At 32.0% G+C, this 15,823-nt stretch overlaps 2 protein-coding genes across 3 annotated transcripts in view; both read left to right on the forward strand.

The window, feature by feature from the left end:
* LOC130446619 (glucose dehydrogenase [FAD, quinone]-like) overlaps positions 1 to 4,235 on the forward strand; it is a 35,420-nt gene extending 31,185 nt beyond the window's left edge. The window contains exon 8 of the mRNA XM_056782986.1: positions 947 to 4,235. Within this exon, the coding sequence (XP_056638964.1) occupies positions 947 to 1,211 (265 nt within the window). The 3' untranslated portion in view covers positions 1,212 to 4,235. The remainder of the gene's footprint in view (positions 1 to 946) is intronic.
* Positions 4,236 to 4,954: 719 nt separating this feature from the next.
* LOC130446293 (probable phospholipid-transporting ATPase IM) overlaps positions 4,955 to 15,823 on the forward strand; it is an 80,740-nt gene continuing 69,871 nt past the window's right edge. The window contains exon 1 of one of the 2 annotated variants that reach the window (XM_056782448.1): positions 4,955 to 5,199. The gene's annotated coding sequence lies outside the window, so the exon portion shown is untranslated. The remainder of the gene's footprint in view (positions 5,200 to 15,823) is intronic. The other variant, XM_056782450.1, reaches the window with a different exon arrangement.

Raw genomic sequence — 15,823 nt, forward strand, 5'->3', positions numbered from 1 at the left:
GTGATTCCCACCATCGACACGTTAAATAAGAAAAACTTCGCTTTTGGCGCAAAATATTATAAAGGTGGTACTAGGGGCACGTTAAATAAAGAAAAATGCCGATTTTTTAAAAAAGTAATCAAGGTGGTACCAGTAGTACTATATATGCTTAGGGTACTTAGAAGGGGCACGTTAAATGAAAAGAAACTTTTCAATTTTGGTGAAAAAACCACACAAGGTAGTACTAGTAGTATCATATAAAAGAAGACAGGAGACGAGACTTTATATAGAAAAATATTGCCAGTAAAAATTGTAGGGGCTTCCAACAGCTACAATTTACTTATAGACCATACAGTTACATGTACTATTACTAGGGAAGAAAAAACTATTCATTTCAGTCTTACACCATACCATTTTCCTAAAATTAGTTTTTTCATCCCAAAAAACTATATTTCCTATAAAAAAATGATTTTCTTTCATAATTTTTGTCAAGTGGTTAGTTTATATCCTTCTTCTTCTCTTAAAGTAAATGAACTGTCTAGTAGTTCATTTGGAAACAAGACTTTGTGTACAGCGAATGGAGGTTCTAGTACAGACTTGAAAATTTACAACTTAACATCAGATTTTTTCAATCTAAACTCAAAATTTTATAGTGATATGCATTAAAAAATTTTGATAATTTTTTCTCTTAAGCAAAACATTTTTTTCTCATTGGTGGAAAGGTAGCTGTCTTGGTCTTTAATAAATCCCCGATAAATCTCAAACCAGATGGCCCGTCATGACATTCAAACAGTACAAGAAATAATTCAATTGGGAAACAAAAATATTTTTAAAAAGCTATCACACCAATCCTCTCCAGAACACTGAAAAGAAACCCACCAATCAAGTAGGAAAATATCACCAAGACACTAGCAAAGTTTTCCAAATAATTTTGATCGTTATTCTTAATAGTAATTCTCAATTACAGCTTTAATACTGATGAATATTGGCGTTGCGCTATTCGCCATACCACTGATCCAGAAAATCATCAAGCCAGCACTCTTCGCATGGGTCCAGTATCCGACAAATGGTCAGTAGTCGATCAGAAACTAAGAGTTATTGGTATTAAAAATCTTAGAGTGGCAGACGCTTCTGCAATGCCTGTCGTAACAACTGGAAATATTAACGCAGCTATTATAATGATGGCAGAAAGGTGTGCCGACTTTATCAAACATAGTAAAATCCAAGTTTAATTTAGTCTTGAATAGTTATTTGGAAAATCCGTCTTTCATTTTTTTAAACATTGTTACTTCTGGAATTATCTTCCTATTATTCCCATTCTGAAAATATTTATTGAAAATAATTTGTGAAAATTTTAGAATACAATAAGTTAATTAGGTTCGTCTTAAGATATGTTAGTTGTCAATATAAGAGGGCCGTTTTTTTTCAACCTCTGTACATATGCTACGCGGGCATGTGCTGTAGGCGACTGCGAAGCTCTCGCACTACACACTACGCCATTTTTGACATTCAGGTGCCAGTCGGCGTTGTGCTACAACCACGTGAACATGTCCGCCATTATTGATGCTACCACCAAGTGTGATTCGTTTTCTACAGGTTAAAGGCAATAATGCTGCAGAAATCCATCAGAGAATGGAGTCGAAAGTTTAAAGATGGTCACACCACGAAGGTTAAAGCATTTAAAGTCCTTAATATGCCATTACAACTTATACTATACTAATTATACTATTTTAGATAGGCCTATTTAAATAGCTGTCATTTGAAAAAAACACACATTTTACTTCTGTTTATTGTGCCCATCTCATCTGAATCAAAAAAATCTTTACAACGCCTACATTTCGCAAAGGTGATAAATTGTGGAAGTAGATCTAACAGGGATGCTGGATGTTACATTGTTCAAACATAAACAGCATCTTAACTGTCTCTCCCAGAAAACAATGGCTAGATGCTATAAAAAAAAGATTTGACAGAAAGCTAAATTGGGTACTTTACAGCTGCCTAGAAGAAGTATTCTCTTAAGTATCCTCTGCTTCTTTTATTTCAGGAAAACCAGCACATTTGGAGGATAGGTTAAACCCTGTTTGGGTCCCCATTATAAAATATGGGATATAAAACATGCAAAACATGATAAATTGTAATGTAGAAATTGTGATTATTGTAAAGTTCATCACAGTTGTAGTTGGTAAAGTAAGATACTCCATATAATAATTAATCTTGCCTTTGTGAAAGGTTACCGGGGGAAAAATGAGGAAGCCTACTTCTTTTCAAAGAGTACTTCTGTTCGTAGTCTCAACTGTAATTGGGAAAAATTTAATTCAATATTATTTTTTATAAAAGAATATCTTTGAGTTTTATTAGAAAAGACTGGAACATCATGTACAAATACAGAAAATGTTCCAGAATAATTTCTATGTGAATGTGCTTACTCAAGAAGTGCTGAGAGATTTATCATCAGAAGACATATCTGATTATTTTACAATAATGATAGAAAATTTGGGAGCTTATTTGATAGAAATGGTAGACTTACCTAAAATGAAGAGAGAGAAAGTCCTTCAATTTATTTATATTAATAAAAGTGCAGAGATAGTTATTGAAAATTGCGTAGAGAAGGGGAAATTACACATTTTTCAGGTCTCAGTGAATCATCACCCCCTTAAGCATATATATATCGTAATTTTGCAATATAATTACTCCATCTTCATACAGGGTATTCAAAAAATTTCAAAGCCAAACACAAACTATTAATACTACATGTGATTGTCTGTATAAAATGCTTTACCTTCAGTTCCTTAGACTTATCTCCCTTTGAAAATGACATGACAGTATTAGAGTATATCTCATTTACAAACTTTGTACATCCTGTAAGTTTGCATTGATACAAGTTGATTTATCTAGATAACAGATCATAATAGCGAACAAAATATTTTACGAATTTTATTTATTTTCTGTCCTGCATCCACAACACTTATGACTGCAAAGAAACGAGGGTTGATAGTAAGCAATTTATTATTCCTCGCTTATGTAATGACTTTATGTAAACTGGATCAAATCGATCTGCTAATTGCTTATGCTAACCTAGATCAACCACTAACGCAAGTCTAGATTTCCATAATAAAGGCCGCTTCTATTTTAGGGAGAACTTCAAATTTATTTTTATTGTATTACTGTTTCGTGAATTGATTTTTATACCAATTTTTCACAAAGCAATTATTCACTTAAATTTCAGTTTTATTTCAAACATTGCTGTTTTTACTTGACTCAACATCAACCTCTTTTTGCTGTGTCCTGTCAGCGGCTGACAATCAGCTACGCACCTAGCGCCACCATAGAGTTAAAAGGGAACTACAATTAAAGCTTACCATACACAATATATCTTATTTATATTTCATCACTTCATTAATATTAAAACGAAAAATCGAATCAAAACTTAACTTAACAAACTTCTAACAAATTGATAAACATCAATAAACAAACAAATTTTACTTCCCTAAACCTAATAGTTTATTCACTAATCGTTCAGATAAGATTTTACAATTAAAGCGTTCCACACACTATATTTGAGTTTTGATGATAAAATTAATGAAAAATTAGGACTTCTTAGTTTTGCGTTGGTTTTTGAAGAAGATTTTTCTTCGTATTACGAAAAAGTGGAGAGGGTGAAGTTAATTATGAAATGAAATCACTTCAATTAAGAATATTATTTAAAGCACTCATGATGAAAAAAAGAGTTTACGACATTTTGAGTATTTTTGGAATCTCGAAAATTTTTGCGAATGAAATTGGAAAGCTTGGATCGGGCGAAGTGAACATGATCCGGATTACTTTCAGATAATGATCGATTTGACTCGATCAAAGTTTCCGGAAACCCATTATGGAATAGTTTATAGCGTTTATTGTATATTTGTAATACTCCTATATGGACAGTTTCTATAAGTGGAAAGTGTTCCTATTAAGTGAAACAAATAGTGTATTGTTCTCTCTCTCCTCTGGGCGCTTCATTTAGTTATTATCTTCCCACCACTGATATTTTAGATAATGCGCATTATAGATAAAGTGTCTCGAACGAGAGAGAAAATGAATACTGTTGGTACCGTATCGTAGAGACGTTTTTTCCCATAAAAATTATTCATATAGGAATATTACATAATATGTGTATTACTTATTACTCATTTTTCATTTTAATGCCACTGTTACAATACTTAACCTAATTTCTTGATAACTATTACTGTCAAATAAATGAACACTTTTTAAAAATGTTTACAGAATTTATATGTAAATAATACCTATCACTCTATAACTATAATAATATTACGTCTTAAAAACATTACAATATGTAGGAGATATTTATCTTTTCCATTTGAAAACTTTAACATACACTTTTACAATGCCAGATATAATAGATAACATATCAACATCAGACACACATTTATCCACTTCAATTGGAGACGTTTACTAAATTCACAAAATTTGAATGTATCAGTTATTATTGAAATTTTTTTAAAAATGTTCAATTAACTTTAAAAAGTAAACTTGAATTCATTTGAAATAAATGTTCTATTATTATTCTTAATAATATAATATCAATTCTGAACTCAGATTCTAGTGAAAGAACTTATTCTAAAATAACTAACCTTCCCAGACGTGATTTGGGTTCGCTTGGAGTAAAGTATCAATGAAATTTTATTAATAGTTAAAATGCAACTCGTTACTTTAAATCTAATGTCAGATAGTCAGTTTCGAGGCAACTCAATATTATTTCCAAGTTAAAACAATATATTTAATAATATCGTTTGAAATATAGTTGGTATTTCTGAAACTATTGTTGAGATCCATTATTTTATTTAATATAACAAACAAAAAACTTGTATTGCGCTCTATTTTCTATTACTGGTGTATAGCCTGGAATACCATTACTGATTACGGTAATTCACGTTTAAATAAATTATTTTGTTAAATATTTTCTTACAAATACGTTTTTCTAATTTTCTGAAATTTGTTGAAATATGGCAACAGCGTATATTATTACCGAGAACCGTAAGCGTCTGGTTTCAGCAAGTCAAAACATAAATGTTAAACAGGTGTATACTATAGACAAATGGTGAATAGCGTGTTCGTAGTTTGTAATAATGAGTGAATTTTTAAAAAACAATATGGATTTTGTTGTCTCGAAACGTTAGTGATACCACGCTAAAAAGGTGGTGAATTCTACACCATATTAAGGTGAGTGTTTTAGTTATTATATAAGTAAATATTTCCAAAACAACCTTGATAAATATATAGGTTAGAATTGGATTTTACATGTATATTTCTTCGATGAAAGTGAAATGACAATTTATTGTATCAATACTGAGAGGTACCTCTTTGTAAATCGAGTCAGTTATTTGCAAAAACAATTATCGATCTAAATATCATCCAAACTTGAATATATTTATTTAAATATTATTTGTAATTATATAGGACACATTCGATAATACAGTCGTTTAAATCACAATGGAAAAGTAGTTAATTACCTAAAGTTGATTGTGTCAACAGGACCGTAATTGAAGAAAAACTTGGCGCCAAAAAGCAAAAATAAAGTTTTGGATTACTTATATTTTAAATCTCTTTACGAACCTTTAGAAACCATTTTAAATTTGATTATTTTTCATTGAAAAATTTTTTACTCGTTCATATCTAAAATCTTCAAATTACGTATTTAGTATTATGAAAAAAATAAATAAAACTTATCAAATATTTTCAGCTGAACTTACATAACCTTATCTGTTTTTGTTATCTGTATCTAAAACTGATACGACAAATTATGCTAAATTTTCATTTGAATTAATGAGATGAGACACATGCTAGAATAATTAAGTATTTTTGGCTTTTGATAAAATATATTTAAATGTAGATCTATTCGAAATTTATTTTATGGGTGTGAAGGAATTTGGTGTATATTTAGAAAATGAAGTGGACGAACATATATTCAGCTTTATGATGTATAATTAATCATTTTTGACAAAACAATTTTTCATGAAACTTATTCTAAGGGTTTATCAACTGTCTAAGTATGTTCACTGGTATTTATAAATAAGCTGTTGTTATTATGTTTGTTAGGTTGATTGATTTGAATTAGCACCTATTCATTAGCTTATGGAAACTATTTCTCTGATTACCATACAATTTAAAAACAGTAGGAAACATCTAATATATCCATGGTCATTTTTTGTTACTACTTAGAAAAAAGAGTATTGAAACATTAATTTTTTTAATGGTTTCTAGGTTTCACTTCTCTACCTCTTACTTATAATACAAATTTAATTAGATCAGTTATTTTTTTAATTGAAATTTCAGATAAATAATAAAACTTAGATAAAATTTATTAATTCATTTTACTAGTTAAATAATGAAACAGTAAAGTGGACAGGAGGTAGAGATTATACTGAACAGTAGTGTTATTTGAAATCTTATAATTTGTTTCTTCCTTTCTGCTGAAGAAAATACAAACTTTATGTGAACAAATATTAATGATACATAATAAAACATGTGAAAAGTGATTACAAACACAGAAAAATAGAATAGATTTTGGAAATTAAACCATGTGGAATATATAAGTAATTGTAGATATCGGTTAAGCAGTTTTGATTTAGAGGTATACTTTGGAATAAAACTGTAGTCTAGATGAATTAGAAGCTTCTGGGAATGTTGAGACACTTTTAAAATGAAAACAGATGCAAACTATTATAGTTATTATGTCTGGAGTAGTTTGAGATTTGTAAAAAATATAAAGTGCATCAAAGTTAGAAGAAAATGTTGGTTATATAATAAGATTTATTGTGATTTTTGACAGTCCTTATTGTTAATTTTAGAAAAATTTCAATACTTTTGTTAAATCTTTATAAATGAAAATTAAACATATTCAGCAAAAGGAGTTCAATCCTATTTATGTATCTTCTAGTTGTTTTATGTCAGTGTTTCCAAACCTAAATTACACAAGTTAATCATATATTAAGCCTAAGACAGCTCTTAGTCAATGTTTGAATTGTGTAGGGTAACAATTGTGTTTATGATAATTTATTATTTTGGTAGGTTATATTTTATTTGATACAAATCTAAATTATTCTGTTCGAAACCAAAAATTTCTTATATCGAAAGATTTTTTCATAAAGACTATAATACAATAACAAAGATAAAATTGTTTAAACTGTTTATAACAATAGTTGCATGAAGAAATTTTGAAGAATTAATGCAAGTAGCATATTATATTATATACCCTAAACCTGAGATAAATTCAGAAGGTAGAAATAAGAAAATAGGATCAAACAGTCAGACAGTGTAATTATGAGTATTTGTGTGGTATCATGAAACTGTGTGCAGTTTCTAAGGATAAAAATGCACGAATTAAGCTTCAAATTGCTCCGTAACTCCCCTATTCTCCAGATTCAACTCCTAGTACATATTTCTTGTTTCAAAAGCTGGAGAAACCACTCACTGAAAAGGGATTTGATGATCTCAACAGATCTTATTATATTATTTATATCCAACTTCAGTTACATTAGAGCCAATCAAACTTTAGTATAAGAATTTGAAGGCAAAGGTTCTAGAAAGTTTCAGGGACATACTTTTTACTCTGGTAGATCAGACATTTTCCTACAATATCCATGAGGTCGTTGAACAGTTTCAAGCAGCTTCAATATAGCCATTATATGGTAGTTACTTTAAAGGGCTATTGTGTGGTGGCCCTGCACAGAGAAAGCGAAAACAAAAGCGCGACAGGATCCGTGCGTACGGCCCCAACTAGAGCTCTTGAGACTTTCCACCCCTGGATCTTGCGATACAATTCGAAGCCACGAGAACAGCCTACAGGTTGAATATCCACAAAGAACTGCGGGCTGGATCAATTGGTCATCAAATATTTGGGTACAGGCGATGGGCAGCGACCAAATGACGCCTTCGATCGTTGATAATAAGGGTTTAGAGGCATACATCACTCATCGTGAGCAGTGGATTAGTGATTCCAAGCCAGCTAAATTGAGTAATGGAGCTATTTGGTACACAGACGGTTCTAGGAGGAAAGGCTTGGCCAGCGCAGGTTTCCGCGGGGGATACCCCAAAATAAGCGAATATTTTTCGCTTGGTGAACACGCTGCCGTCTCCCAAGCCGAGGTATTCGTTGTGATGGAATGCAGACGCGCAATACACAATCGACGCCACAGGAACATAGTAATTTAGATGTGCTCAGACAGAAAAGCTGCCATACAAGCTGTAACACTGAAAAAGTATGCTCTAGGCTAGTGCTGGAGTGTATTTACGGAAAAATCGGAGGAAAAGAACATCCCAGTTTGCAACATAGTACTGCTTACTTGGATCCATAATTTTCCATTGTTTGAATTTCATTTATAAATACCTCAGTTTCAACCTATTTTTACTTTTAACATCTTCTCGCAAACTTGCGCGTCAACAGACTGAATGACACGTGGTCAATACGTTGCTGTTGAAATGTCGAACACCACGTATGGGGCGCTAACATGACCGTCGACATAAGAAACTGTGGAGAGCGTTTTTATCAAGGGGTCCCAAAAACGCTAATAAAAGCGTTATAAATGGTGATGCAATACATTACTGCGACTTGGTCGTAGCGTTTTTCTCGCCGCGACCAGTACGCAACCATGACCTTAAATCACAGACTTACTAACATGCCCTCGTATAATACAACTTTTTTTTTCGAAATCTAATTAGTTTCCTGTTTTATTATCCGTGTTTTTCGTGTTTCTAAAAGTAAAATTAGACCACGGTTTTTTTCCGTGGAAGTTGGCGATTTCGGATCAAGCGGTAAGACTTAGAGTTACGAAAAAAGCTTCTTTCTGATCCGTTTCTATAAAAATTTCCGGGTCCATAAGGTTAAAATGAGGCCCCGTATTTTTCCGTGGACAATGGCGATTTCGGATCATGCGGTAAGACTTAGAGTTACGGAAAAAGCTTCTTTCTGATCCGTTTCTATAAAAATTTCCGGGTCCATAAGGTTAAAATGATGGCCACGGATTTTTCCGTAGAAGTTGGCGATTTCGGATCAAGCGGTAAGGCTTAGAGTTACGGAAAAAGCTTCTTTCTGATCCGTTTCAATAAAAATTTCCGGGTCCATTAGGTTAAAATGATAGCCACGGATTTTTCCGTGGAGGTTGGCGATTTCGGATCAAGCGGTAAGACTTAGAGTTACGGAAAAAGCTTCTTTCTGATCCGTTTCTATAAAAATTTCCGGGTCCATAAAGTTAAAATGATGGCCACGAATTTTTCCGTGGAAGTTGGTGATTTCGGATCAAGCGGTAAGACTTAGAGATACGGAAAAAGCTTCTTTCTGATCCGTTTCTATAAAAATTTCAGTATCTCTAAGATCCACGGAAATTTCCGTGGAGGGTACCAATAACAGCACCGTTTTCGTTTTTCAAATTTTGTGTACACCTGTGCATTTTCTTGAGGTATAATAAAAATATTAGTTATCCATTATTTGAATAAAAAACGTGTTACTTTCTAGAAAAACTTTTCAATTTGATTGTGTTTGTTGGAAAATTGAAAAAGTATGTTTTTCGAATCAAACTTTATTTTAAAAATAAATGAAAATAGCTGTCATGCTATCTCATTAACGTAACATGCAATATGTTTTATGAATTTCCATATAACGTAGTACATCCAAAAATATTGATGATGGATGATGACGAACGTCTGGCAACGACCTGTATACGAGAGACACTCTGTATATTTTGAGATGCTAAGTTACTTTGGTTTCAATTTAAAACAATACGATCCATTTTGATATTTATGTTTTAAAGATCATAACTTTATAAATAAGAATATAGTAATAATAAAACTACAAACTGCAAGTGTTACTTATTTAAATTTTTGATTAAAGTCCCTACAACCTCGCTTATATTATTTCGGTGCCAAATATTTCGACAAATAGTCGTCGTCTATCTGGTTCCATTCGTTTTCCATAATATGAGGATGAGTAGGACACTGCTTTCTGACTTCCATGTCCAATTTGTTACACAACAACTCAATCGGTTTGAGGTCGAGTGACTGTGTCGGCCAAATCATTATTTTTAGTACATTCTTCCTTCCCAATTCTTTCAAATACTCTTTGGGATCTTTGTCATGCTGAAAGATGAATTCTCTATCGATCAGGGGCATGGAGTGAACCACTTGTATTTAATATTAAGCAATCTTATTTTTTAAATCACAATTTATTTTGTTCTTGGATAACTGAAAAAAATCATTTTATCTAAGTTTTCATAGTATTAATTAAACAATTTGTTATAAACAATTATTTCAATATATTTTTTTCCTTTTTTATACAACAAAAAGAACCACCGCGTTTTTTCTGAAAAAAAATTTTATTTATACTTTTTGTCGCATTTTCATAATTTATTTTTTCAGTACTCTATCAGTCGCACTTGGATATTTATGTTTTAACTCATTGTATCTTATAAAAAATTGAGATTCAATGAAAAATGCTTTATTAATTAAAGAATAAATTGAGCCCCAAATTCAAGTTTTTACCTAATTATTTATTTAAATAATGTTTTTTTAGGAAATTTTCTCCACTTTTAAATTCTTTTTTAGATTCAGAATATCTCAAATCGTTTTTGAGATATAAGCAAAAAACGAAACCCCCATTTTTTTAGATAATTGTTTATAATTTTTGTAATTTTTGCGAGCGCATCTTAAATTTTTTCAAAAACTTTCTACATGCGATTACGAATCGAATGACACCTAAATTTTTGAATGAGGGTACATCAAAACAAATAAAAATCATCGCGTAAGTTCGTGTGACCAAAACAATGTTTACCAGTATAGTCAATATTCTCTTAGTCAACCATGAAGTATGTGATAGCTGCAGCACGTATTTTCACATAACGTGCCTTAATAGTATGTTTTCGCATTTATAGATTATTTTCTGTGTACATTCACCTAATTGCCGTCTCCTAAATCAAAGTCGACATGAAAAAAAGGAGTTTTGGTTATAAATAAATATGTACAAGACGTGTCATTTGTCATCCAGAACGCGTTAGCTGAAACGAGATATCGACCTAAAGGTGTGTGTATGTGTGTGTGGGTAACTGTTTTTATTTAAGAATGTTCTAACGATGTGATTAGACTGATATAACGATAATACTGTTTGTAATTAGACCAACGACGAGACTAGAAATAGGTCACCTTCGTTAAGAATACAAGGTGACTTATAATTGAGAAAAAAAGGAAAAAAAAAGATCAGTCGAATAAAAATAATAAAAGAATTGATGAATATAACATAACTGAAGGACGTTCATCAATCGAAGTTACCAAATTTCTACCACAACAAAACGGGATCGCTTCGAACTTACCACTGGACACCTTTTTTACACACTTTTATCCGTTTGACATTTTCGTTTTGTGTTAATTGCCAATTATACTAAGATTTAATTAACAGTACAGACACAACGAGTACCATCGCCCTTAGACCATAGCATAGATCCTCGATCCTCGTTCAAACCTTTGCTCTACTCTATGCGAACTGGTGGTCATCTTGAGGCTCGGATCATCGCACTTTCGTACCAATTAAGTGTTAAGGAGAAACGAGGTTTCAAAAATTACTTTTAGTTAAAAAAATAGAAAAAAAAATATCAGTCGATTAAAAATAATAAAAGAATTGATGAATATAACATGACTAAAGGACGTTCATCCATCGAAGTTACCAAATTTCTACCATAACAAAACGGGATCGCTTCGAAATTATCACTGGACACCTTTTTTTACACCCTTTTATCCGGTTGACATTTTCGTTTTGTATTAATTGCCAATTATACTAAGATTTAATTAACTGTACAGACACAACGAGTACCATCGCCCTTAGACCATAACATAGATCCTCGATCCTCATTCAAACCTTTGCTCTACTCTACGCGAACTGGTGGTCATCTTGAGGCTCGGATCATCGCACTTTTGTACCAATTAAGTGTTAACGAGAAACGAGGTTTCAAAAAATACTTTTAGTTAAAAAAATAGAAAAAAAAGATTAGTCGAATAAAAATAATAAAAGAATTGATGAATATAACATGACTGAAGGACGTTCATCAATTGAAGTTACCAAATTTCTACCATAACAAAACGGGATCGCTTCGAAATTATCACTGGACACCTTTTTTTACACCCTTTTATCCGGTTGACATTTTCGTTTTGTATTAATTGCCAATTATACTAAGATTTAATTAACTGTACAGACACAACGAGTACCATCGCCCTTAGACCATAACATAGATCCTCGATCCTCATTCAAACCTTTGCTCTACTCTACGCGAACTGGTGGTCATCTTGAGGCTCGGATCATCGCACTTTTGTACCAATTAAGTGTTAACGAGAAACGAGGTTTCAAAAAATACTTTTAGTTAAAAAAATAGAAAAAAAAGATTAGTCGAATAAAAATAAAAGAATTGATGAATATAACATGACTGAAGGACGTTCATCAATTGAGGTTACCAAATTTCTACCATAACAAAACGGGATCGCTTCGAAATTATCACTGGACACCTTTTTTTACACCCTTTTATCCGGTTGACATTTTCGTTTTGTATTAATTGCCAATTATACTAAGATTTAATTAACTGTACAGACACAACGAGTACCATCGCCCTTAGACCATAACATAGATCCTCGATCCTCATTCAAACCTTTGCTCTACTCTACGCGAACTGGTGGTCATCTTGAGGCTCGGATCATCGCACTTTTGTACCAATTAAGTGTTAACGAGAAACGAGGTTTCAAAAAATACTTTTAGTTAAAAAAATAGAAAAAAAAGATTAGTCTAATAAAAATAATAAAAGAATTGATGAATATAACATGACTGAAGGACGTTCATCAATTGAGGTTACCAAATTTCTACCATAACAAAACGGGATCGCTTCGAAATTATCACTGGACACCTTTTTTTACACCCTTTTATCCGGTTGACATTTTCGTTTTGTATTAATTGCCAATTATACTAAGATTTAATTAACTGTACAGACACAACGAGTACCATCGCCCTTAGACCATAACATAGATCCTCGATCCTCATTCAAACCTTTGCTCTACTCTACGCGAACTGGTGGTCATCTTGAGGCTCGGATCATCGCACTTTTGTACCAATTAAGTGTTAACGAGAAACGAGGTTTCAAAAAATACTTTTAGTTAAAAAAATAGAAAAAAAAGATTAGTCGAATAAAAATAATAAAAGAATTGATGAATATAACATGACTAAAAGACGTTCATCCATCGAAGTTACCAAATTTCTACCAAACAAAACGGGATCGCATCGAAATTATCACTGGACACCTTTTTTAACACCCTTTTATCCGTTTGATATTTTCGTTTTGTGTTAATTGCCAATTATACTAAGATTTAATTAACTGTGCAGATACAACGAGTACCATTGACCATATCATAGATCCTCGACCCTCGTTCAAACCTTTGCTCTACGCTACGCGCATTGGTGGTCATCTTGAGGCTCGGATCATCGCACTTTTGTACCAATTAAGTGTTAACGAGAAACGAGGTTTCAAAAAATACTTTTAGTTAAAAAAATAGAAAAAAAAGATTAGTCGAATAAAAATAATAAAAGAATTGATGAATATAACATGACTAAAAGACGTTCATCCATCGAAGTTACCAAATTTCTACCAAACAAAACGGGATCGCATCGAAATTATCACTGGACACCTTTTTTAACACCCTTTTATCCGTTTGATATTTTCGTTTTGTGTTAATTGCCAATTATACTAAGATTTAATTAACTGTGCAGATACAAAGAGTACCATTGACCATATCATAGATCCTCGACCCTCGTTCAAACCTTTGCTCTACTCTATGCGAACTGGTGGTTATCTTGAGGCTCGGATCATCGCACTTTTGTACCAATTAAGTGTTAACGAGAAACGAGGTTTCAAAAAATACTTTTAGTTAAAAAAATAGAAAAAAAAAAGATTAGTCGAATAAAAATAATAAAAGAATTGATGAATATAACATGACTGAAGGACGTTCATCAATCGAAGTTACCAAATTTCTACCACAACAAAACGGGATCGCTTCGAACTTACCACTGGACACCTTTTTTAATACCCTTTTATCCGTTTGATATTTTCGTTTTGTATTAATTGCCAATTATACTAAGATTTAATTAACAGTATAGACACAACGAGTACCATCGCCCTTAGACCATAACATAGATCCTCGATCCTCGTTCAAACCTTTGCTCTACTCTATGCGAACTGGTGGTTATCTTGAGGCTCGGATCATCGCACTTTTGTACCAATTAAGTGTTAAGGAGAAACGAGGTTTCAAAAAATACTTTTAGTTAAAAAAATAGAAAAAAAAAGATTAGTCGAATAAAAATAATAAAAGAATTGATGAATATAACATGACTGAAGGACGTTCATCAATTGAGGTTACCAAATTTCTACCAAACAAAACGGGATCGCATCGAACTTACCACTGGACACCTTTTTTAATACCCTTTTATCCGTTTGATATTTTCGTTTTGTATTAATTGCCAATTATACTAAGATTTAATTAACAGTATAGACACAACGAGTACCATCGCCCTTAGACCATAACATAGTACCCTCTTCAAACCTTTGCTCTACTCTACGCGAACTGGTGGTCAATTTGAGGCTCGGATCATCGCACTTTTGTACCAATTAAGTGTTAAGGAGAAACGAGGATTCAAAAAATACTTTTAGTTTAGATGTCATGACACGATGTAAAGGTAGAGGGACGAAGCTATTTTGATTTTCCCTAATATAAGCTATAAGCTGTTTTGGATATGATTAGGTTATTGCATGAAATTATGAAAGTTATAGAAGAAAAGTAAATTGAAGTTCCTAAAAGAAGGCAGCTTGGAATTCCCTGGGTCAGGCGTCGTCGGTCAGTCAGGTGGCGATGAAATGTTTTATTGAGATAGGAGTGCAACATGACGTGCAATAACTTTATAAGATATCTAAATATGAATTTATGAATTTGATTTGAAAGAACCATATGGTTAGGCTAGAAAACTAGTAATCGATACTGCTAACACACACTATACGTTTACGTCCTGCTTAGATAATACTTATTAGGATATGTTAAAATCATTTATTTGAAAATAAAGCATAAGCAGTCGCTCAGAATTCAAACTGCCGTTTTCCAATAACGAATTAAATGAAATAATAGCGTGACATTAATTTTCCTGATATTCAGTTAAGCTGAAAATATGCGTGTTTTTTTTGTAACCTTGTTTTATTAATTGCCAAGGACCTCGAAAATTGAGTAAATCATTTGATCGCCTCCTTGTTTACGGAAAGAAATAACTGATTCATCATTCGAGTAGAAACTATTCAATTTGATTTATTTGGAAAGGTAGCTTAGTATTTTATTAAATTATTCTTAAATTTTCTCTAAGTTGTCGCAAATCCTTTTTGAAAGGATTTGAGGTACTGTTTACACTACCGCCACACGAACATTCACAATTACACTCTCTAACGCGTATTTCGATATAGCCCAGTCAAATTGGATTGAAAAAAGATGATTTTCGAGGAAAATTAATATCTGCCACATCTGGTTTATGATGATGATTCAATGTATGGAGAAAGTATTAAAAACACCTAAAAAACTAGATGTTTTTGACAATTATTTACGTCACAAATTGAAAAAAAAAACTAAATTTAATTTTTTACTTTATTATTTTTATTAAACTTATTAATTGATACTTTGCACATTCCGATAGGTTTCTCATCAACGAATAAAATAATATATTTGACATTTGGAATAACTTAATCATTTATAGCAAAAATTCATTTTACAACTAAAAATCGGTCGATAT

This window comes from Diorhabda sublineata, chromosome 7, assembly GCF_026230105.1.
Source record: "Diorhabda sublineata isolate icDioSubl1.1 chromosome 7, icDioSubl1.1, whole genome shotgun sequence".
In the NCBI taxonomy this organism is placed as follows: domain Eukaryota; kingdom Metazoa; phylum Arthropoda; class Insecta; order Coleoptera; family Chrysomelidae; genus Diorhabda; species Diorhabda sublineata.